Genomic DNA, 22,256 nt, shown 5'->3' with positions numbered 1-22,256 from the left:
GGCTTCATACTGGCATGGAGCCTGACATGGGGCTTGATCCCACAACCCTGGGATCATGACCTAAGCCGAGATCAAGAGTCAAATGCTCAACCAACGGAGCCACCCAGGCACCTCAGCATCAGGCTTTTGCTCCTAATCATCATTCCACACTGCCTCTCACTCTTAAATGAGATGTATCCTCTATGACGAGGGCCATACATTCCTAGTTGTCTATTTCACCTATCTTGAATATTTAAACAACCGTGTCTGGCATTTTTCCGAACAAAACGTGTTTAATTTGATATTATCTAAAAAATATTTTTTCTAGACTCTAGGACAAATACAACTCTTACGATGTATATTTTTGTTAGAGAGTAACGTATAAAATATGTTATTCTTAGGAAAACACAATGCGAATGTCCACATTCCAGTTCAAAGTCATTCCCTCAACATCTTTTGAGAGAACTGAGAATTCAGAATGACAAATGATAGACTAAAACCTCCTCCCTCTAAATTTGGAGAAGCCTAATAAACCAAATAACCAGAAAACCCTTTCTTCTCATCCTTTTCCCCTCTAGTAGGACCATCTCATGCTCATGGATGGTGAAGTATGCTTAATCCTAGCTATACCATTCTCACTAATGCGGTCGCTAAAGCAGGTGGTATGGTGACCGGGTAAATGCTGAACTCTAGAACCACGAAAGCACTGTTTAGAATCAAGGTCTAGAGGAATAGAGCTTAAAAGATACCATCCAGTCCTCTCCTTAGTCTGTAGTAGTATGTCAGGACCTACAGCCGAACCCATTCAGAAATCTGAGAATTTCTCCATTTTTAACAGCTCTATTGAAAGAGGGGGTCTGGATGCTAGAATCCATTCCAATGTTTTACGAGGCCTAAATATTCTCATACCCTTAATAGAAAACCTCTTGGATCATGCCAGCTCCCCCCACCTCCTTGGGGTTTTTTGCACTGAGGTCAGAGAAACTGGTTGAAATTTTCTCATTAAAATTCTTCATTGCTTGGGGTGCCTGGGTGGCGCAGTCGGTTAAGCGTCCGACTTCAGCCAGGTCATGATCTCGCAGTCCATGAGTTCGAGCCCCGCATCAGGCTCTGGGCTGATGGCTCGGAGCCTGGAGCCCGTTTCCGAGTCTGTGTCTCCCTCTCTCTCTGCCCCTACCCCGTTCATGCTCTGTCTCTCTCTGTCCCAAAAATAAATAAACGTTGAAAAAAAAAATAAAAAAAATTCTTCATTTCTTGAAGGCTGTTATTAAAAAACTGATCAGTTCCTGATGACAAGGACCATGGCTTATATATGACTTGCACCTTTCTGTGTCCCCTGACAAACTCTTCAAGTGCAACTGGACTTCAATTAAATAATGTTCTTCATTTCTAATGATAAAATCATTCTGAAATACTCCTCAATCTCGTTCTTTATCGAAACTAGATCTAAATCTTATACTTTCCTAAAAATTTAACCAGGGCACAGTTATAAAGGGGAAAAAAGCAACCATTTTTACATCTCCTACCTCCCTTTTTAAAAATTATCACTCTTGGGGCGCCTGGGTGGCTCAGTCGGTTGAGTGTCTGATTTCAGCTCAGCTCACGAATTCATGGTTTGTGGGTTCGAGCCCCGAGTCGGGCTCCATGCTGACAGCTCAGAGCCTGAAGCCTGCTTCAGATTCTGTGTCTCCCTCTCTCTCTTTGTCCCTCCCCTGCTTGTGCTCTCTCTCTCTCTCAAAAATAAACTTTTTTTTTGTTTAATTATCACTCTTTCCCTGATCTGGTTAGGATTTATTACCAATAGTCACCACTATCTTGTAGTCTTAATGATGAACTGAGGTCAAAGAGATTTATTATTCATTTATTTTCTTCATTCCATTGCGCAAAAAAAAAAAAAAAAAAGTGTTTGATTTAAAACACCAATTATCTCAAGAGCACTCCTACCAAATTTGATTTGGCAAATTTTTTGGCGTGATTAGCATGATGTCAGTAGGAGCTTTGTTTTATGAGCAAACATGGTAAAAGTCCAAAAGGTGCTATGCAGGTCAGAAGGAAGATGTTCTTCCTGAGACCCTCTGCCAACTGTTATTTCTGAAGCCTTTCTTGCTCATTGGCCAGGACTACAGGCTGCTTCTCAGTTCCATATCTGACCACTAAGTGGCACCAGAACTTTGAATTAGCTAAGATAGAGAAAAACTCTTTAACCAGCCTATAGGCCATTTGCTACAAACCTTCAATTAATACCTTCTAAAAATAATCCGTTATTTTTTACCAGTGATCTAGAATATAGTGGCTTTTTGCCATTTATTCTTTCTTGTGGTCTGTGCTATGGAAAAGAGGAGATTAAAAGACATATGTAACTCATTCCTTAGCCTCCTGCCCTCGTCTTCTGGTCAGCTGTAAATTGTGCCACAGCAACTTCCAGCAACATCAGGGGGACATCTGGACTTCGTACAGTCAGACTCTTCTGCAAGCTTGAATGGATCTGTGATTATATCCTGTCAAAAGGCAAACCAAAATGAAAGGACAAGTTAAAGGTGTTTTGAGGTACCCAAACAGTAATATTTCAGTTTGACTTAGGTTGATTTAGCTAGAAGATAGATAAAATTTTATACTTCCGTGGGATCCTTGGGGTAGCAACAGTCATTCAGCTATAAAGGTGGCCGTCTCGGCCTGAAGCTTCTGATCAAGTTATTACTCCTTTCAGGGTAACCTTCATCTCAAGCTTCTTAAAGGTGGTCCCTATGGGACCAGGAAAGTCACGTTGCTTAATCTTGTTTTATGGGAGTCCCATTTGTATGTGCGTTTCACCCTTCTGGAACTGAATCCTGAAATGCTGAAACTTCTTCCCTTCCCTCACTGTAATTTCCAGAAACGTGTGCAAGACAAGAAGGCAAGTCCTAGATGCCAGGGTCACCGTTAGCAATTGTTGATGTTCAGATGTTGAGATTGCCCGACAACGGCCAGCAAGATCTCAGGGCAGAGTGAGTGGAATTTTCAGGAGACAAGATGGAAGTCTTTATTTCTGCTCTGTTTACCTCCAAATGAGATGCCTCCAACAGCAGCACCAGTGTGGCCAGAGAAAAACCAGGCACAAAGGTAGGAAATCCAGAGCATGAACAAGCCACCTCAAATAACAAGAATGCACTCATGAAACATAAATGTACACTCTTACTATTGTTCGGTGGTCACTGTGAATAGGAGACAGGACAAGAGAGGCACAGACCCTACATCCATGAAGGACAGACTTATGGGCCACTCCCTTTACTGAAGTAACTTGCTAAGGGCCTCGGCCTCCCTGGCCCTCAGTTTCCACCTTTCTAGAATGAAGAGGCCTGCCTGGATCTGGGCTCCCTACCAGGGAAGCCAGCATCCAGCAGGGGATCCCCAACCCTGGGAGAAGGCAAGCTGTGTCCCTCACGTCCACTCGCTGCCCTGGAATTCTTGGTCGGAAGAGTTACCTCTCCTCCTTTTCCCCCCAGGGAAATGAGTTTCCACTCTTCTTCTTCCCACCCCATAGCCTGTCTACTAATAAGAGACAGCGATATCCACTATCACTTCCTAATGCATGCTCCTAGCCCTAAACGATCTCAAGACTCAAAGGAAATACAAGGTGAGACACCTTGATAAGCAGTCCTTTCCAGCACCAGCATCCTGTGGTTCTGTGAAAAGTCTAAATAGAGAGAGGTAGGACAGCATACTGGGTAAGAACATCAGCTCTAGAATCGGGCGTGGGTTCAACTTCACCGCTTTCTAGCTATGAGACCTTGGATTAGTACATTAATCTGTCTGAGTCTGAGTCTGTTTCTTCGTCTGTAAAACGGGGATCCCAAGGGTTGTTGTGAGGACAAAATGACACGGTGCCCTGAACACGTTACCTGTTCGATAAAGACTAGCTCCTCTGTGTTATGCCTACATTGTCCGCGCTGTTACCACCACTGCCATTAACTGCCGCGAGACAGTCCAGAGCACAGACCCTACGTGCATCATTTGAGACACTGCGGTGTGTGTGCCGAATGTAATGCTGTTCATAGCAAAACACACTTTCCTTGCCGGGATTGAAAACGAAGAAGGAGAAGAAGAAGAAGGAAGAGAAGGAGGAGGAGAAGAGAAGGGGGAGGGGGAGGGGGAGGAAGGGCAGGAGGAAAGAGGAGAAGAGGAGGAAGAGGACGAAGGAAAAAGAAGAATGGCTCTCAGAAACAGTCATCACTGAGAATCCTCGGTAGGGAGCTGTGCCTTGCATTACCCTACGGCGGCAGCTGGTGGGAAGAGGCATGTCCCAGCAGCCCATGCACGGCCTGCCTGTGCTGTGCTCCCGGTTTTATCAGAAAGGTCTTCCATAAAAAAGATATGAACGTCCTCCTCCAAGAGCACAAGGTTATATTTCTAGGACGCACAGCTGTTTCATTCTTTAAATCTTCCCTCACTGTCAATTATTGCCATTTCAAAACCTTGGCAGTGATCTAAAGACTTTGGCGCATCAGCAGGCTGAAAGAAATAAGGCAGATGAGAGAGGAGACAGCTGGGATAAACCAGTTTAAGTGCGTGGCACCTTCCGGTTGGTATCCGAGGTCAGGAGGCCTCCTGTCCGCCCTGTGTGCACACGAGGAGGAGGGTCAAGGAGAGCCAGGCTGGAAGAAAGGGGTCTCTGTGGAGACCATCCTGCTTAACTACATGTTTGCTTTTTTGGTTTTTGTTTTTTTACGGCCCGAGTCCACTGGAAATGCTGTGGTTGGAGGAAACGCTCCCTTTACTTGTAACTGTAATCTTCTGACAGCTTTTCCAGCTAGAACTCAGGAAGCCAAGTTCCAGGAGAATTAGAATGATGAAAACATTTCAAAATACATACTGATTCTCACCAGCAAGGTTTTGTTATTGGTGAGCTCCCAAGCGTTTCCAGATACCAATAACACATTTGTGAAAGGTTACGTGGACTGAAAAGTCCAAAGTCAAATTTCTCTACTTTCCAAAAGGGCATCTTCTTAGAAAAACAGAAGAGTAACAATAGCAGAGTACTCGAGAATTCAATAAAGCAAACACTATAAATCACTCTCCAGCTCTAGAGGTGGCTTCTATACTTAGCTGGGGCTTGATTCATGCTGCTAATTGTGGCCAAACGAGAACAGATTAGGGTTTTTGGCTCACGGGTTCCTGCCTCTTGGGTTCAGTTAAACTTTCCCAACTACAAATTTACCATCTAGGAGAGTGATCTCTAAATAAGCTTTGCTCTTAAAGACTGCTTATAACGTGGGGCGCCTGGGTGGCTCCGTCGGTTGCGCGTCCGCCTTCAGCCCAGGTCATGATCTCATGTTCATGGGCTCGATCCCCACCTGGGCTCTGAGCTGATAGCTTAGGGCCTGGAACCTGCTTCGGATTCTGTGTCTCCCTCTCCTTCTGCCCCTCCCCCACTCATTCTCTGTCTCTCGTAAAATAAAATAAAACATTGAAAAAAAATTTTTTAATAAAAAATTTTTTAAAAGACTGCTTACAGTGTAACAAAAAGAGGAGAAAATGACCCGAGTTACTCGTGCATCAATGTATGCTCAATGTATCCAAAATTACTACAAAATACAAGCAGGGGAAAGTAAAATTTCAAGGCAAAAGATTCAAAAATTTCTGGGCCAGGGGAGAAAGGGTCTGTGGGAGAATGATAAATCCTAGAACACAGTTCGAAGTGACCAAGAATCTTAATTAGCACAAATCTGTAACTATTTCTTGAGTCTGTATGATGTGCCAGGCATCAGGCTAACATTCTACATATATCATTCCAATTGAGCCTCACATCCTGAGGGAAAGAAGTGATTATTGCCTTCCTATTACACACGAAACTGAAGGTGTAGGGAAGTTTGGTAACATGCCCAAGATCACACATGCATGGCAGAGCCAAGGTCTGAACCTAATCTATCTGACTCCAAGGCCTGTGTCCTTACACCCCACGCTCTGCCTCTATCCTTGCATAAATATCAGTATCTTATTTCTTTGGGATTCCAACATGCAGTGCCTTGAGATGCATCACTGATAATACTCTGGTGAATGTTAGAAGTTCCATCAGCCGAAAGAGACTTGAGGGGGCTTGGTGTGGTTCAGTTGGTTAAGCGTCCAACTTTGGCTCGCAGTCTGTGGGCTCGAGCCCCGCATTGGGCTCTGTGCTGACAGCTCGGAGCCTGGAGCTGGCTTTGGATTCTGTGTCTCCCTCTCTCTCTGCCCCTCGCCGGTTCACATTCTGGCTCTCTCTCTCTCTCAAAAATAAATAAACAATAAAAAAAAAAAAGAGGGGTGCCTGGGTGGCTCAGTCGGTTGGGCGTCCGACTTCAGCTCAGGTCACAATCTCGCAGTCTGTGAGTTCAAGCCCCGCGTCGGGCTCTGGGCTGATGGCTCAGAGCCTGGAGCCTGCTTCCGATTCTGTGTCTCCCTCTCTCTCTGCCCCTCCCTCGTTCATGCTCTGTCTCTCTCTGTCTCAAAAATAAATTTAAAAAAGTTAAAAAAAATTTAAAAAAAAAGAGACTTGGAATCCATCACAAAGCCTGTTCTAAACAATACAATATTATAAATTAGTAATTGATATAAAAAAATAATTGTGATAACATGAATGGGGGAAAGGATTAAATATATAAAAGAGAAAGGCAAAAAGGGATGCTATTGTCTATCATAACTATCATAACTACCTATGTCTTCTTCATAGGGTAGTTGTAGAAATGATATGAGATAAATACTGATAAGATGCTTGAGAAAATGCTGTATCAGGGGTGCCTGGTTGGCTTAGTCGGTTGAGCGTCCGACTTTGGCTCAGGTGATGATCTCACCACTCTTGAGTTTGAGCTCTGTGCTGGCAACTCAGAGCCTGCTTCAGATCCTCTGTCCCCCTCTCTCTTTGTCCCACCCCCACTTGCTCTGTCACTTTCTCTCTCTCTCAAAAATAAATAAAAACATTAAAAAAAAAGAAAATACTATACCAATATTTCAGATATTAGAATAATTCCAAAAATGAATCTAAAGTATTTTAGAAAATGTCATTTTAGAAAATAGTGGTATATTGGCTCAAATATACATTCAAGAAATTGAGATATGATAAAAAATTAGCTTTTCAAAACAGAGGAGGATTGATTTAATAAATGGATAGGAAATTTTGAACTAGTTAATATTTGGGAAAATAGCCACACTGTACCTCAATATTTAGGCTGAAATAATCTCTAGTGGTTTAAAATTTTTAATGTGAGAAGCAAAGCCATGAAAGTACTAGAAGAATCTTCATGACTTTGGATTAAGCAGTGGATTCTTCTTAGCACTGACACCCAAAGCACAAGCAATCAAAAAAGAAAAAAAGAAAAGTTGGACTTCACCAAAATTAAAAACTTTTGTGCATCAAAGGACACTATCAAGAGAGTGAAAGGACACACACAGAATGTGAGAAAGTTTTGCAAAAATGTATCTGATAAGAGTCTAGTATCCAGAAGAGATAAAGAACTCCTACAACTCTACAATAAAAAGACAACCCAATTTAAAAATGGGCAAAGGATTTGCAACAATGTGGATGGAACTAGAGTGTATTATGCTGAGTGAAATAAGTCAGTCAGAGAAGGACAAATACATCATTTCACTCATACGTGGAATTTAAGAAACAAAACAGATGAACATAAGGGAAGGGAGGTAAAAATAAGATAAAAACTGAGAGGGAGGCAAACTATGAGAGACGCTTAAATACAGAGAACAAACTGAGGGTTGCTGGCAGGGTGTTGGAGGGGGGATGGGCTAAATGGGTGATGGGCATTAAAGAGGGCACTTGTTGGCATAAGCACTGGGTGTTATAGGTAAGTGATGAATCACTAAATTCGACTCCTAATTATTACACTATATGTTAACTAACTTGGAGTTAAATTAAAAAAATTTTTTTTAATAATAAAAAATAAAAATGGGAAAAGGATTTGAATAGACATGTCCCCCAAGAAAATGCACAAATAGTCAACAAACACATGAGAGGATGCTTAGCCTCACTAGTCCTTAGGGAAATGAAAATCCAAACCACAATGAACTACCATTTCACATTGACTAGGACAAGTACAACCAAAACTAAACAAGGGTGCCTGGGTGGCTCAGTCATTTAGGCGTCTCTCTCTTTATCTCAGCTGGAGTCTTGATCGTAAGGTTGTAGAGTTCAAGCCCCACATTGGACTCCACACTGAGTGTGCAGCCTACTTAAAAAACAAAAAACCAAAAAACACACAAAAAAAACAACTAAACAGAAAATAACAAAGTGCTGGCAAAGATGTAGAGAAACTGGGATCCTGTACGTTGCTGGTAGGAACTTAAAATGATGTAGCCACTGTGGAAAACAGTTTCATGGGGCTTGAAAACATTAAATGCGGAACTACCATACAACCCAACCATCCCACTACTAGGTAGAGACCCAAAAGAATTAAAAACAAGTACTTCACCAAGTACACAAGGCACATGTCCATTCGTGTTCACGGCAACGCTACTCATAATAGCCAAAAGCAGAGACAACCTAGGCATCTATCAACTGAACAGATACATAAAATATGTTATATCCATGCAACGAAACATGATCCAGACACAAAAAGGAATGAAGTACTGATACATGGACAAACCTTGCAAGAAGGAAACCTTAAAATTATGTTCTGTTAAAGAATCTAGACACAAAAGGCCACGTACAGTATGATCCCATGAATAGAAGATGTCTACAATAGGCAAATCCAGAGAGAGAGAGCAGACAAGTTATTGCAGAAGGCTGGGAAGAGGGGAGACTGCAGAATGACTGCTTAATGGGTATAGGATTTCTTTCTGGGGTGATGAAAGTTTTCCGGAACTAGATAGTTGTCATGGCTGCACAACCTTGTAAGTGTACTAAAAGTTACTAAATTGTACCCGTTAGAGTGGTCAAAATAGTGAATTTTATGTTATATGAATTTTGCCTCAAAATTTCTCCAGTACTAAAAGAAAATATAGGTGGGGTCCCCGGCTGTCTTAGTTGGTAGAGCACGAGACTCTTGATCTTGAGGTTGTAAGTTCGAGCCCCACATTCAGTGTGGAGATGACTGAAAAAGAAAATCTTGAAAAACATAAAATTTTTAAAAATTAAACATTAAAATGAAAATGGAAAGAATGGGGTGTCTGGGTGGCTCAGTCGGTTGAGCGTCCAACTCGGTTTGGGCTCAGATCATGATTTTGCAGTTTGATGAGTTTAAGCTCCGCATCAGGCTCTGCACTGGCAGTGGGGAGACTGCTTGGGATTCTGTCTCTGTCCCTCTCTCTTTGCCCCTTCTCCATTCACGCTGTCTCTGTCTCTCTCAAAATAAATAAACTTTAAAAAAAATAAAAGACAATATAGGTAAGTTTATAATATTCACATGGAGGTCTTTATAAGCATAACATAAGAGACAGAAATCATAAGGGAAAATGAGTACATAAAAATTGAAAATGCCGGGTGCCTGGGTGGCTCAGTTGGTTCAACATCTGACTTAGGCTCAGGTCATGATCTCACCATTCATGAGTTTGAGCCTCACATCAGGCTCTGTACTGACAGCGTGAACCCTGCTTGGGATTGTCTCTCTCTCCCTCTCTCCCTGCTCTTTCCCTACTCATGCTCTATTCTCAAAATAAATAAAACTTTAAAAAAATTGAAAATGTCTGTTCAGGAAAAATAAGCAAATAAAAAGATAAATGGCATGCTGAGAAAAAGTATTTCCAGCATATAATAGATGGTCCGTTACAGAACAGTAAGAAAAGGCAAATACCACTCTAATAGCAGATGGTTCAAGGAATTACAGAGGAAGTTCACAACGGATGAAACATAAATGGCCAGTAAATATACCAGAAGGTTCAATATATGCAAAATAAAACAACAAATTATTTTTTGCCCATCAGACAAGCAAAGATTAAAAAAAAAATAATACCTAACATTAGTAAGAGGGCAGGGAAAAGGTATTCTCATGCATTGGAGGTAGGCATGTAGACGGGTACAGTCTTTCTGTAGGGCATTTTGACGATCTCATGAAGACTTACAAATATTTGAATATTTGAATAATATTTTCCAAGGTAGCTCTTAATCTTTTTTTGTATCTGGACTCCTTTGACAATCTGATGAAAGTAATAGACCCTTTCTTGAGAAAAATACACATACATGCCTATAATTTTAAGGGGTTCATGGATGCCCTCAAGTCCATTCATGGGGCACCGGGTTAAGAGTCTCTGACTTACTGCCTGGATTGGAAAAATAAAGTTATGAAATTAATTCAAATCATTTTGTAGATACAAATATGCTAGAAATGATTTATAGTGACCAACTAAGGGGCACCTGCGTGGCTAGTCGGTTAAGCATCCGACTTTGGCTCAGGTCATGATCTCACCGTTCGTGGGTTCAAGCCCCACATCAGGCTCTGTGCTGACAGCTCAGAGCCTGAAGCCTGCTTGGGATTCTGTGTCTCCCTCTCTCTCTCTCTGACCCTCCCCCACTCGTGCTTTGTCTGTCTCTCTCTCTCTCTCTCTCTCTCTCTCTCTCTCTCTCAAAAATAAATAAACATTATAGTGGCCAACTAAAAGAATAATGATTTGTTTCTTGTTTCAGTAGCCTGTGGCAAGCATAATGTTTTTTTTAATTGTTCCGTTTGAGGGTAGGGATTGCAAGTCAAACAAACCTTTGATTCTAATGCAGAACACCCTCTACATGTTGACAGCTTCTCTCCAATTGGTCTGATCAGAAAATCTTGGGCAAATCGTGAATTCTTCAGGATAGCTGCTGTTTCTTCATCCACTTCAACAATTTCACCCTCCTGAAGGGTAGCAGGAAAAAAACCGCATTTTTTTTTTTAACGTTTATTTATTTTTGAGACAGAGAGAGACAGAGCATGAACGGGGGAGGGTTAGAGAGAGGGAGACACAGAATCTGAAACAGGCTCCAGGCTCTGAGCTGTCAGCACAGAGCCCGACGCGGTGCTCGGACTCACAGACTGTGAGATCATGACCTGAGCCGAAGTCGTACGCTCAACAGACTGAGCCACCCAGGCGCCCCAAAAAACGCATATTAAGATATGCCACTTTAATCTCAATAAAAGAAAAAATACGCAAACGTTTTACTAAGGAGTGGCCTTTTAGGATGAAATACTATACCTTATAATATGATTTTCTCTTATGTTCAGATCCTGCTGCGAGTTTCATGCTTATTTCAAAATGGAACTGACCAGTGTCATAATCAGTTTTTGTTTGGTGGCAAAGCAAAAAAAAAAAACAAAAAAAAAACACTCATTGCTCCAGTTGCCAGTCTCTCCAGAGACAGATGTAGAAAACCACTCTTATCTGAGCTTCACCTTATTCATCATTAAAATAAAGTTTTAGGGGCGCCTGGGTGGCGCAGTCGGTTAAGCGTCCGACTTCAGCCAGGTCACGATCTCGCGGTCCGTGAGTACGAGCCCCGCGTCGGGCTCTGGGCTGATGGCGCAGAGCCTGGAGCCTGTTTCCGATTCTGTGTCTCCCTCTCTCTCTGCCCCTCGCCCGTTCATGCTCTGTCTCTCTCTGTCCCAAAAATAAAAAAATAAACATTGAAAAAAAATTTTTTTAAATAAAGTTTTAAATTAAAAAATAGTTCTCAACGTGTTTTTCTGTGCGTCCGAGGGCGCCCGGAAGGTGTATAAAGGGCTCATGCCTTGGGAACCAGGAGATTCTGGGTTACCTAACCCTTCCCTTCAGATAAACTCTGCTTTTACCCCTTCATATACTGGGGTTATATAAAGCAATGTCTGACGCATGGTTAACTATTGGTGTTTTAAAGAAGATTTACCTTTAAAAAATAATTCTGCTATTAAAACTCTTTTTTTTTTTTTTTTTTTTTTTTTTGAGAGGCACTGTATCAGAGTGATGAGTTCAAAGGTCCTTCCCACTTTGATTCTGTGGCTCTAAGGAGCAGGCAGTACATTAAGGCGCAGTGGATCAGTGAGAAAGCATTGATGAGAAAGTGCCAGGGGGTAATTAAGAAATCTTTTTGGACCAAAAAAAAAAAAAAAAAATAGAGGTGGAAAACAGTAAACCCTTCTACCTTTGGAATGAATAATAACTATCTTGTCTTTACTGAGTTTTAAGATTCTATTTTTTTTAAGTAATCTCTACACCTAACATGGGGATCAACTTACAACCCCGAGATCAAGAATCGCACGCTCTACTGACTGAGCCAGCCAGGCACACCTATATTATTGTTACTCTCACAGAAATTCTACACAGTAGGTATTATTACCACCACTCTTCCAGTGGAGCCAACTATATCTCAAAGAAGGACTTATTCAAGTTTACCCAAGTAATAAATAATAGAGCCAGAATTTGAACCCAGGTATCTGATTCCAAAGCCTATACTTTTCCATTTTGAGGAAATAAAGCCTATTCTGCAAAGAGTAGTATTTTTTTAATGTTTTTAAAAAAATTTTTTTAATGTTTTATTTATTTTTGAGACAGGGAGAGACAGAGCATGAACAGGGGAGGGTCAGAGAGAGGGAGACACAGAATCCGAAGCAGGCTCCAGGCTCCGAGCTGTCAGCACAGAGCCTGACGCGGGGCTCGAACCCACGGACCGAGAGATCATGACCTGAGCCGAAGTCAGACGCTCAACCAACTGAGCCACCCAGGCGCCCCGAAAGAGTAGTATTAATATCAACATGTTGTCATTAAATACTAACAGTTCCTTGATTCTAGATACAAGTGAACAACTGAAGTATTGTTGCACTGTTGTGCAACTCCTATTCTTTTCCATCCTTCTCTCTATAATTGTCCATCCTTTTCCATTGTTTCTCTATAATTCCATTAATCTGATGTCTGAAGGATGCTTCCTATCCTTCCCATCCCACTTTCCCACTTAAGAAAAGACTTTTCTTAGGTGTGATAGCGATACTGTGGTTATATAGGAGAATATTTTATTCTTAGGAGATGCATGCTGAAACATTTTAGGGTAAAATGTCACAATGTCTGCAGCTTACTTTGTTTTTTAAAGTTTATTTATTTGGAGAGAGAGAGAGAGAGAGAGAGAGAGAGAGAGAATGAATTCCAAGCAGGTTCTGGCTGTCAGTGTGGAGCCCGATGCAGGGCTTGATCCCACCACAGTGAGACCATGACCCGAGCTGAAATTATGAGTTAGATGCTTAACTGACAAACCATCCAGGCGCCTCTGCAACTTACTTTTAATGGTTCAGTGAAAGCATACACACACACACACACCCCAATACAGAAAACTGAGAAGCAATGCAAAGTTAAGAAAAGTGCCTGGATTCCCAAGGCACCTGGGTTCAGCGTCCGATTCTTGACTTTGGCTCAGGTCATGATCTCACAGCTTCTTGGGTTCGAGCCCCACATTGGGCTCTGTGCTGGCAGCGCAGAGCCTGCTTGGGATTCTCTCTCTCCCTCCCTAGCTGCCCTTCCCCCAATGTACTGTCTCTGTCTTTCTCAAAATAAATAAATAAACTAAAAAAAAAAATTTTTTTTTAATAGAAAAAAGAAAGAAAAAGTACCTGGAGCAAGGGTAAGAGGAGAAAGAATACCCAAAGTACAGAAAATTTTATTTACCTTAAATGTGAAATTTGCATCAAATATTAGTTCTTTTTCGTGTCCTGTGATTCCTCCGTTGTAAATAACTTGGCATCTTTCGGCTGGTCCCGTCTTAGGGAGTTTGAAGAGGCGAAATGTTGCAGAAACAAAACGACAGTCACCTGAAACAGAATTTACCCATGATTCAGCTCCAGCACCCAAATGGCTATTGGTTTGCTTAGCAGATGAAGAGCATATATATTATCAAGGCCATTTTCTTCTTTGCATGCCATGAGTCATCTTTCTGGCGAGTTCACTTTATTTACTGAATAACTTCGAAGTGCTTTATGCCAAACTTTGGAGGTTGCTGTTAAGCAGAAGACAAGATGGAGGTTTCCGGATGATCCAAAGTCTATCTCAATGGGGCTCACTCACTACACACTTCCTAATCACCACATCTGAACCATTTAGGGAGCAGTTTTAACGTCCCCTCCCCCCCCCACCCCCGCTCTTTCTTACCGATCACTCTTTCTAGTTCCTCGTTTTGAACTGTAATGAGGTTGGCACTGACCAAACGTGGGCGGCAGAAACCAATTTTCTGGGCAAGGATGGCAAGGTCCTTCCAGTACAAAGCACCACCCAGGCACTCACCTAAAAACAAAGAAAAATCATGGGGCGCCTGGGTGGCGCAGTCGGTTAAGCGTCCGACTTCAGCCAGGTCACGATCTCGCGGTCCGGGAGTTCGAGCCCCGCGTCGGGCTCTGGGCTGATGGCTCAGAGCCTGGAGCCTGTTTCCGATTCTGTGTCTCCCTCTCTCTCTGACCCTCCCCCGTTCATGCTCTGTCTCTCTCTGTCCCAAAAATAAATAAACGTTGAAAAAAAAAATTAAAAAAAAAAAAAAACAAAGAAAAATCACATACCAACCCAAACAACTAGGTGTTCAGGAAATTACTCTTCTGTCAAACTGATGAGGATATGGGGCTTGTTAAAACATAGGGCCCAGAAATAGAAGAAGGTCCTGCGTGTTCCCCCAAGATCTTAAAGTCACAACCAAAATCCAATATACTAGCTAATGGCCTCTGGGGACCATTCTTCAAGACAGTCACTAATGGGCTAGTTCCCCCCAGCTGCAATCCTATTTTGGGATTGAGTAGGTCACAATCTGAAAAGCACTATCTATGTGAGTAAAAAACATATAAGAGATAATTTACAAAATTGCCTTTTAGCTCCAGATTATCATAATGATGTGCTACTAGACAATAACTACTACTAATATTCATACTAATTTTTAAATTTATTACATCAACAAATCAGAAACAATCCAAGTGATTACCCATAGAGAAATGGTCAAATAAAGTACGGTACAGCTATATACTACAGTTGTATAATACAAACATTTAAAATACATTTTTAAAAATCTTAGGCTTAGGACACATGCTAAATAAAATTATAATACTAAATTCTATATACAGCATGTTCCCAATTTTATTTTATTACACACACACACACACACACACACACACAAACACACATCCTAAAAGGATGTATACTAAAATGTTAAAGAGGTTAATTACTAAGTTACATGATAAGTAGTGTTTTTTTCCTTTTTCTTTTTGTGTTTTCCAAAGTTTGAACAAGATTCATTTATTACTGTATGACAAGAAAAAAGTTAACGTAATTTATTTTTTTAAGTTTATCTGTTTCGAGAGAGAGAGAGAGTCGAGGGGAGGCGCAGAGAGAGAGAAGGGGACAGAGGATCCAAAGTGGGCTCTGTGCTGACAGCAGCGAGCCCGATGTGGGACTTGAACTCACAACCCCAGAGCTCAAGAGTCTAAGGCTCTACCAACTGAGCCAGCCAGGCTCCCCTAAAAGCAAGAACTTCTGATTTCATAGTCAGATTGACCACACGCATGCCTTCATCTCCTTCCACTTCCAGAGACTCTGTTAAAATGACAGTGAGGAAATAAACAACACAATAACGATGCGGACAGAAGGCGACTGAGGGGGTTTCGGTTCCAGAACGGTTGCCCTCATTTCCGTGCTGCGGTTTCGAAAGTACTTTTCAGGGGCGCCTGGGAGGCTCAGTCGGTTAAGCGGTTAAGCGTCTGACTTCAGCTCAGGTCACGATCTCGCGGTCCGTGAGTTCGAGCCCCGCGTTGGGCTCTGGGCTGACCGCTCGGAGCCTGGAGCCTGTTTCAGATTCTGTGTCTCCCTCTCTCTCTGACCCTCCCCCGTTCATGCTCTGTCTCTCTCTGTCTCAAAAAAAAATAAACGTTAAAAAAAAAAATAAAAAAAAAAGAAAGTACTTTTCATATCCACTATCTCATTTAATCTTCATAACAGCCCAATAAGGCAGATTATATTATTATCTACATTTTACAATTTGGAAAACAATGACTCCAAGAGACCAATTAAATTGTCCAAGGTCATACCACTCTGGAATGGCAGAAGTGGAAGAAAACATAAGCCTAATCCCACGTGTTCCCATGTCACAAAGCCTCATCCTGGATATTAGCAGACCGGAGTTCTGTACCTGAACAAGTATCTGCCGTAAAACAAAACAAAGCAACACCTACCCCACAAAACTCGGCGTGTCCTGATTTCTTCTGGCAATTCAAGGCTAGCATAGACGTCACTGAAATACAGCTCCCCTCCATGCTGAAACAGCAGTATGAGTCCAAACAAGGTTAAAGATGACATTAGTCCCAGATAGCATAGAAAGGAATGAGGAGATAAAATCAATTTTAAAAACCAACAGAACTAACAAATCACAGCTGCCTCCCTAGTCACAAGCAGTAACCGCACGCCAAGATTTTTTTCCAGCGCCCTACCCATCAGGTAATAAAATGACTTTCCAAGAGTGTTTCTCTCCTAAATAAAGAGACTCAAGTTACTTAGAATTTTTGCCAGTCTGAACCAAACGCAGTCCCAAGTAGGTGTATAACTAGTGGAAATAAATGGTATTCCTAAATTCTTCTAAAAATTATGTAACTTTTGTGATGTAATAATACACTATATTTTTTTAAAATTCTTTCATGTTTTTAAATGTTTGTTGATTTTTGAGAGAGAGAGAGAGAGAGAGAGCGAGCACGTGAGTGGGGGAGGAACAGAGAGACAGGGAGACACAGAATCCGAAGCAGGCTTCAGGCTCTGAACTGTCAGCACAGAGCCCGACGCGGGGCTGGAACCCATGAACCGCGAGGTCATGACCGAGCTGAAGTCGGCTGCTTAACTGACTGAGCCACCCAGGTGCCCCAATAATACACTATATTTTTAAAATATTGCCCTTAAAATCTCAGACATATGAGTGATCAGGAATTTTAAGATTGTATTTAGCTAATCTCAAGGGCTTAGAGTCTAGATTGAACAGTAATGTCTCCACCTTTTAGAAGTACATCTTGGTGAAGATAGTAAGCTGGTCTATAAGGCGGTATGTCAATTAAGACATTATTAAATCATTTTTACATAGATTTTCTTGTTTGATCTCTCCGACAGCCCTAGAACCCCCAAATCTCAGAATCTCGTATCTTCTATCATGAAGATACACGTCTCATGATATATATGGAAGGTATGGAGCTCCAGCAAGTTCTCCTTTTAGAAAATAGTTAACTTAAAAGTTCTACCTTCTTGGGGCGCCTGGGTGGCGCAGTCGGTTAAGCGTCCGACTTCAGCCAGGTCACGATCTCGCGGTCCGGGAGTTCGAGCCCCGCGTCGGGCTCTGGGCTGATGGCTCAGAGCCTGGAGCCTGTTTCCGATTCTGTGTCTCCCTCTCTCTCTGCCCCTCCCCCGTTCATGCTCTGTCTCTCTCTGTCTCAAAAATAAATAAACGTTAAAAAAAAAAAAAAAAGTTCTACCTTCTTTAACTTCCTGAAGATCTAGAATCCTGACAGAGACAAAATAAGCAGCCGTGAGAAACACTATACAAGCTAGAAGAATATATTCATAGCAGCCTTTAGTAGTCAGTCCCAAATTTCCTGCAGGTTCTACAGATGCCATCCCAGGAACACGTACAGCAGAGAACAGGAGGAGAGAGAGCAATAAGGCAAACATTTTAACATGTTCAATGACTACCACGACTCTCAGATTTATGACCATTTACAATGTGAGAGGAAAAAGAATCCATGGCTAGGGTATTCTTGCCACACCCCTTTTTGGCCATCCCTTTTTGCAAAATTTTTTAATATTTTATTTATTTTTGAGAAAGAGAAAGAGAGAGAGACAGAGGCAGAGGGAGACCCAGAATATGAAGCAGGCTCCAGGCTCTGAGCTGTCAGCACAGAGCCCAGCGCGGGGCTTGAACTCACGAACTGTGAGATCATGACCTGAGCCGAAGTCGGACGCTTAACCGACTGACCCACCCCAGGCGCGCGCCCCCCCCTTTTTGATTTAGGGAATAAATTACAAGAGTTTGAGCTCTCAGCTCAAGGGAGCAAGAATAGGACAGGCCCCACTGCTCTTACTGGCACGTAAAGCCCACTTGTCCCGACCTTCCCTCACCTTCAGCACTCGGTGAACCTCCTGTAGCACTTGCTGCTTATCAGGCACAAGGTTAATGACACAATTTGATCTAAAAAAGAACAGATGGGCTGTCAGGCAAATTTGCACACTACCCAGAGCTCTTCAAATCCTTCAGTCCCTGAAGATGTCTTTCATTGTTTTCTCAAAGCTACCTCATTCTTCCTGCCTCCCTCCTCTCTTCCCCACACTCAACTTTGCCCCCCAGGTTAAAGGAGATAGACAGTGTTTAAAAGCACAGTAAATTGTTAGCAAACTTGAGTGTGCAGGAAAGGAAGGCAGGCGCGCTGATTTGTTTCTGCCCTCGTGGTCACCTCGCAACAGCACGAAACCTGGGACCAGACGCCTGCTGCACAATGTGTTCCTTATGCCACATGGAAATAGGCGAAATTCCTCAAAAGCAGCTTGGTCAGGCGTGTCACGTGGGCATGATTTGACAAAACCTCAAAGGAAAAGGGGAAATGCAGATCCCTACACCTTGGTGTGACGATAATACTAAAGGTAACGGGTCAGTGTGTATTGTATGAGCAGACTCAGTGGTCCTGCTGGTCTTTGGGGCTCATTGGGTTCATGGTTAAGTTTAAAATCAGTTCTCTCCTGGGCTAGTGCGTTCTGAGGCCAGTGGACCACAAGCGCCTGAGGGCAGCTCCCTCCCTTTGTGAAGTCAGGCTACGTTTAGTTTAACACCTTAAATGAGAGAAGTTCAGCAAAAGGTAGTGACATCTGTGTTCAGTAGGAAATGAGCTATAGTCACAAAAGCTATAGTTATGTAGAGACCCACATAACAATATCATAACTCTCATTCTTGATTCCAGTCTCCTCCAACTTCTCTATGTAGCCACGATGAAAAGTCACGTTGGGGGTCTGGAAGCCATATTTTTCCATGTGATATTCAATATACTGTTTAGCCACTTCTACCTAATAAAACAAAACCCAAAAAAGCATATAGGAATTTGATAATCATTTTTTTTAATATACTACTTTTTTATTATAAGTTTCCTGCTACTCATGGAATATACTTACCCGAGACTATTTTGGGGAAATGTTCACTATTTCTCTGGGCATGTAGTATATATTACAGCCTGGGATAACTCAAGAGAGCACAAACTCCCTGCTCAATACATGGATTTTTCTTGAATTCAGTAGGCTCCACACCCAACATGGGGCTTGAACTCATGACCCTGAGATCAAGAGTCACATGCTTCACCAACTGAGCCAGCCAGGCACTGAACGAACTCTTCACTCAATAACAAAATCTTTCAAGATAGATAGAAGGAAGGGAAAAATCGGACTCTGTTGGGTCATCAGGAAATACATGGATCAGGTCAAACCCCTGACTCTGTTCTCCCAGAAGAGCCCCTAATTGTCAAAGTTCTCAGCTTTCGGGGCAGGAGGCATACTGGCACAAATGAGCATCGCATTTAGCAGCCTTCTTAGATTACCCTTGAAGAGCCGCAACGGAAACAGCTCTATCTCTAAACGAATGCCTGTGAGAAGTGTTTCCTCCTTGTCCTCCAAACCACTGCCTCACCTGACTCTCTGTCATGTCTATTCCAGTGACATGTCCCATCTCACCAACCAGCTGACTAAGCGCATAGCAATCTCGGCCACTTCCACTGCCCAGGTCCAAAATCCAGCAGTTTTCCAGATGCTCGGGGATGACCAGACCACAGCCATAATACCTGGGAAACAGAAACTACATACAGAACCCCCCCACGTCCTTCTGACCTCCGTCCTTCCTTTCTGTCCCTCCTTCCTTTCATCATTCACCGGATTTCTAGTTAGGTGTTTAGTTTCCCCCATTAAACCGGAAGCTCCATGGACACTGGGACTCTCTCTGCTTTGTTTACCATTATATTGTCGGGCGCCGTACCAGGTACAAGACAAGACAAGGCATGTACCAGATACATGGCAAGACAAATAAGCCATTTACAGTAACTGTGGAATAAAAACATTTAGTTAGGCATTCGCTGAACATTTACTACAGGTCCAGAACTGGGCTAGGCACGGAGAAGAAACGTAACACAAGATTTCTGTCCCCTAGGGGGGTATTTAACTGGGGACGTAAAACATGAGCACAGAAAACATTTCCCATGATTTATTGACAAATGGAGGGGCACAGGCAGTAAGTGCTCTAGTGGTTTAGGGAAGACGGGGCTCAAGGATTGGAGAAGGCTTCACAAAGTAGGTAGGACATCAGTGAAGTGTTGGAAGGGCAGGATTCGGAAAGGAGAAAGGGGAAGGAAGGCATTCCAGATCAACAACGGTATGCGGGGCAGGAGAAGGGAAAGGTCTGGCTACAGTAGTGTCCTGCATCAGAGGGATGGGGTTGGTTAGGAAGGGAGGGCCAAACCTGACAGCCTTGAATGTCAGGTCCAACGTGTATAAACGTATCCTGAGTAAAGGTGGGTGGGAGTGAAGGGGGCGGGTCATTGGAATTTCTTAAACAGAGCTGGTAAGATGATCAGTGCTGTACTTTACCAGTTTTATGATAGACAAGGCAAACTGGATGGATTGGAGGAAAACGGATCAATTCCCTAGGGAATTGATCAACTCTCTTTTGAAAAAGCTGCTGTCTAAAGTCTTTAGCGGGCGGGGGCAGCCCAGGGCACTCTACCTCAGGGCTACTTCTTCATGTACGTTATTCAAGGCTTCCCGGATGTGCTTGGGGACCGGCCTGGCTGCCGTGACACAGGCATTGGTCTGGAGGTCCGCTGATTTCTTCAGCACCTGCCCATAGTAGGTCTGACCAGGGGGCAAGGGCGGGTGGGGGTGGGGAGAGAGAAGAGCCGGAGCTGGTGAGCGCAGGATAACGGCTCCCATGCCCACCACCCCCATCTCCACACATTCAGGCCTGGCTAGGCTTGCTCCCTGCAAAGCTCTAAGCTCAGACTCTGCCCTGCACCCTCCCCTCGCCCCTCCCTGATCCTGGGGTTGGAGGGGGGAGGGGAGGGCAAGGGCGCAGGCCGGGCTGGGCTTCCAAAGGCCTAGTGCTCCCACTCAGCCGACGCTCCTTCTTGGCCATTACAGGTCCTTCTTGCTGGCACCTGCACGTCCTTCCGGATCTCAGCGTCTCGAGGGGCGGCCACTGACAGAAACGGGGCGGGCGGGGGGGGGGGGGGAGGGAAGGAAGCTGAAAGGCGAAGGTGCTGAGCACCTGCAAGGGGAAAGGGGCACGCTAAGATAGAGGGGTGGTTAAGGGGCACGCTGGGGGGGGGGGGGTGATTGGCGGGGGGTAGTGATTCAGGGGCACGGGGGCACGGGGAGGCGAAGGGCAGCACACTCACTGTCTCCTCGGCTTCTGGACTCCGGGACTTGCGTTCCCGGCAACTAGCTCCCCCGGCCCAAGGCTCCTGAGGCCCCGCCCCCGCGACAGGCAGGCCTGACCTCCCGCGGGGCGGGCTTCCCGAGCTTGAGCAGGTAGGTGGTACCAGCCCGCCCACCCCGTGAGGCAGGAACCTGCCGCCGCTTCCAGCAGCTTCCAGCACAGGCTGACCGCCCGACCTCACCTCGCGTTCTGGCCCTTCTGGGCCCAGTTAGTCTTTCCAACCGGAAAGAGGAGATTGCTATTAACTAGTATTTTCCTTTATCGCTCCGCTGTGATTTTCGTGTTGTAAACCTCCTATGCGGACTTAAATGAACACCCATATGATTTTTGCCCCTGTGGGGAATGGAAATCACCTATTCTCAATCTTTTTTTTTTTTTAACTGAAGTCTAGTTGACATACAATGCTATGTAAGTTTCAGGTGTACAATTTAGTGATCCCACAATTCCCCAAGTTACACACTACTCATCACAAGCGTAGCCAACATCTGTCACCAGTTATTAAAATACTATTGACTGTTTGCCCTATCCTGTACTTTTCATCCCCATGGCTTACTCATTCTACAGCTGTAAAATGTTTGTACCTCTTAATCCCCTTCACCTATTTTGCCCATTTTTTTTTTAGATCCCACGTATAAAAGAATTATATGGTATTTATCTTACTCTGCCTGACTTATTTCACTTGGCATAATACCCCCGGGTCCCCATCATGTTGTTGCAAATAGCAAGATCTCATTCCGTTTTATGGTTGCAAATTTCGTAATATACACATACACACGTATATATGTATATATACACATATACATGCGTGTCTATCTTTTCTTCATCCATTCATTGATGGACCTTAGATTGCTTCCATACTTTGGCTATTATACATAATGCTTCAGTAAACATAGGGGTACACGCGTCTTCTCAAATT

General features: G+C 43.4%; 1 protein-coding gene across 4 annotated transcripts; it reads right to left on the bottom strand.

The window, feature by feature from the left end:
• Positions 1-1,824: 1,824 nt before the first annotated feature.
• Positions 1,825-21,550, bottom strand: AS3MT (arsenite methyltransferase). 4 transcript variants are annotated; one of them, XM_023240874.2, is made up of 11 exons: positions 21,300-21,529; positions 21,060-21,100; positions 20,630-20,757; positions 19,544-19,694; positions 18,794-18,930; positions 17,995-18,064; positions 16,074-16,155; positions 14,017-14,148; positions 13,537-13,679; positions 10,632-10,766; positions 1,825-2,477 (listed from the first exon to the last, which is right to left on the bottom strand). In XM_023240874.2, coding segments are annotated over exons 1-11 (1,125 nt in total). In that variant the 5' UTR covers positions 21,301-21,529; the 3' UTR covers positions 1,825-2,372. The 4 variants fall into 4 exon arrangements, with proteins under 4 accessions (XP_023096642.2, XP_044896558.1, XP_023096641.2 ...); XM_045040623.1 differs by having other exon boundaries at positions 18,809-18,930; positions 20,630-21,100; positions 21,300-21,536; XM_023240873.2 differs by having other exon boundaries at positions 20,630-21,100; positions 21,300-21,533.
• Positions 21,551-22,256: the final 706 nt, after the last annotated feature.

Source organism: Felis catus, chromosome D2 (assembly GCF_018350175.1).
Source record: "Felis catus isolate Fca126 chromosome D2, F.catus_Fca126_mat1.0, whole genome shotgun sequence".
Taxonomy (NCBI): Eukaryota; Metazoa; Chordata; class Mammalia; order Carnivora; family Felidae; genus Felis; species Felis catus.
Note: the sequence above shows the minus strand (reverse complement) of the source record. Positions and strands in the feature narration are given on the sequence as shown.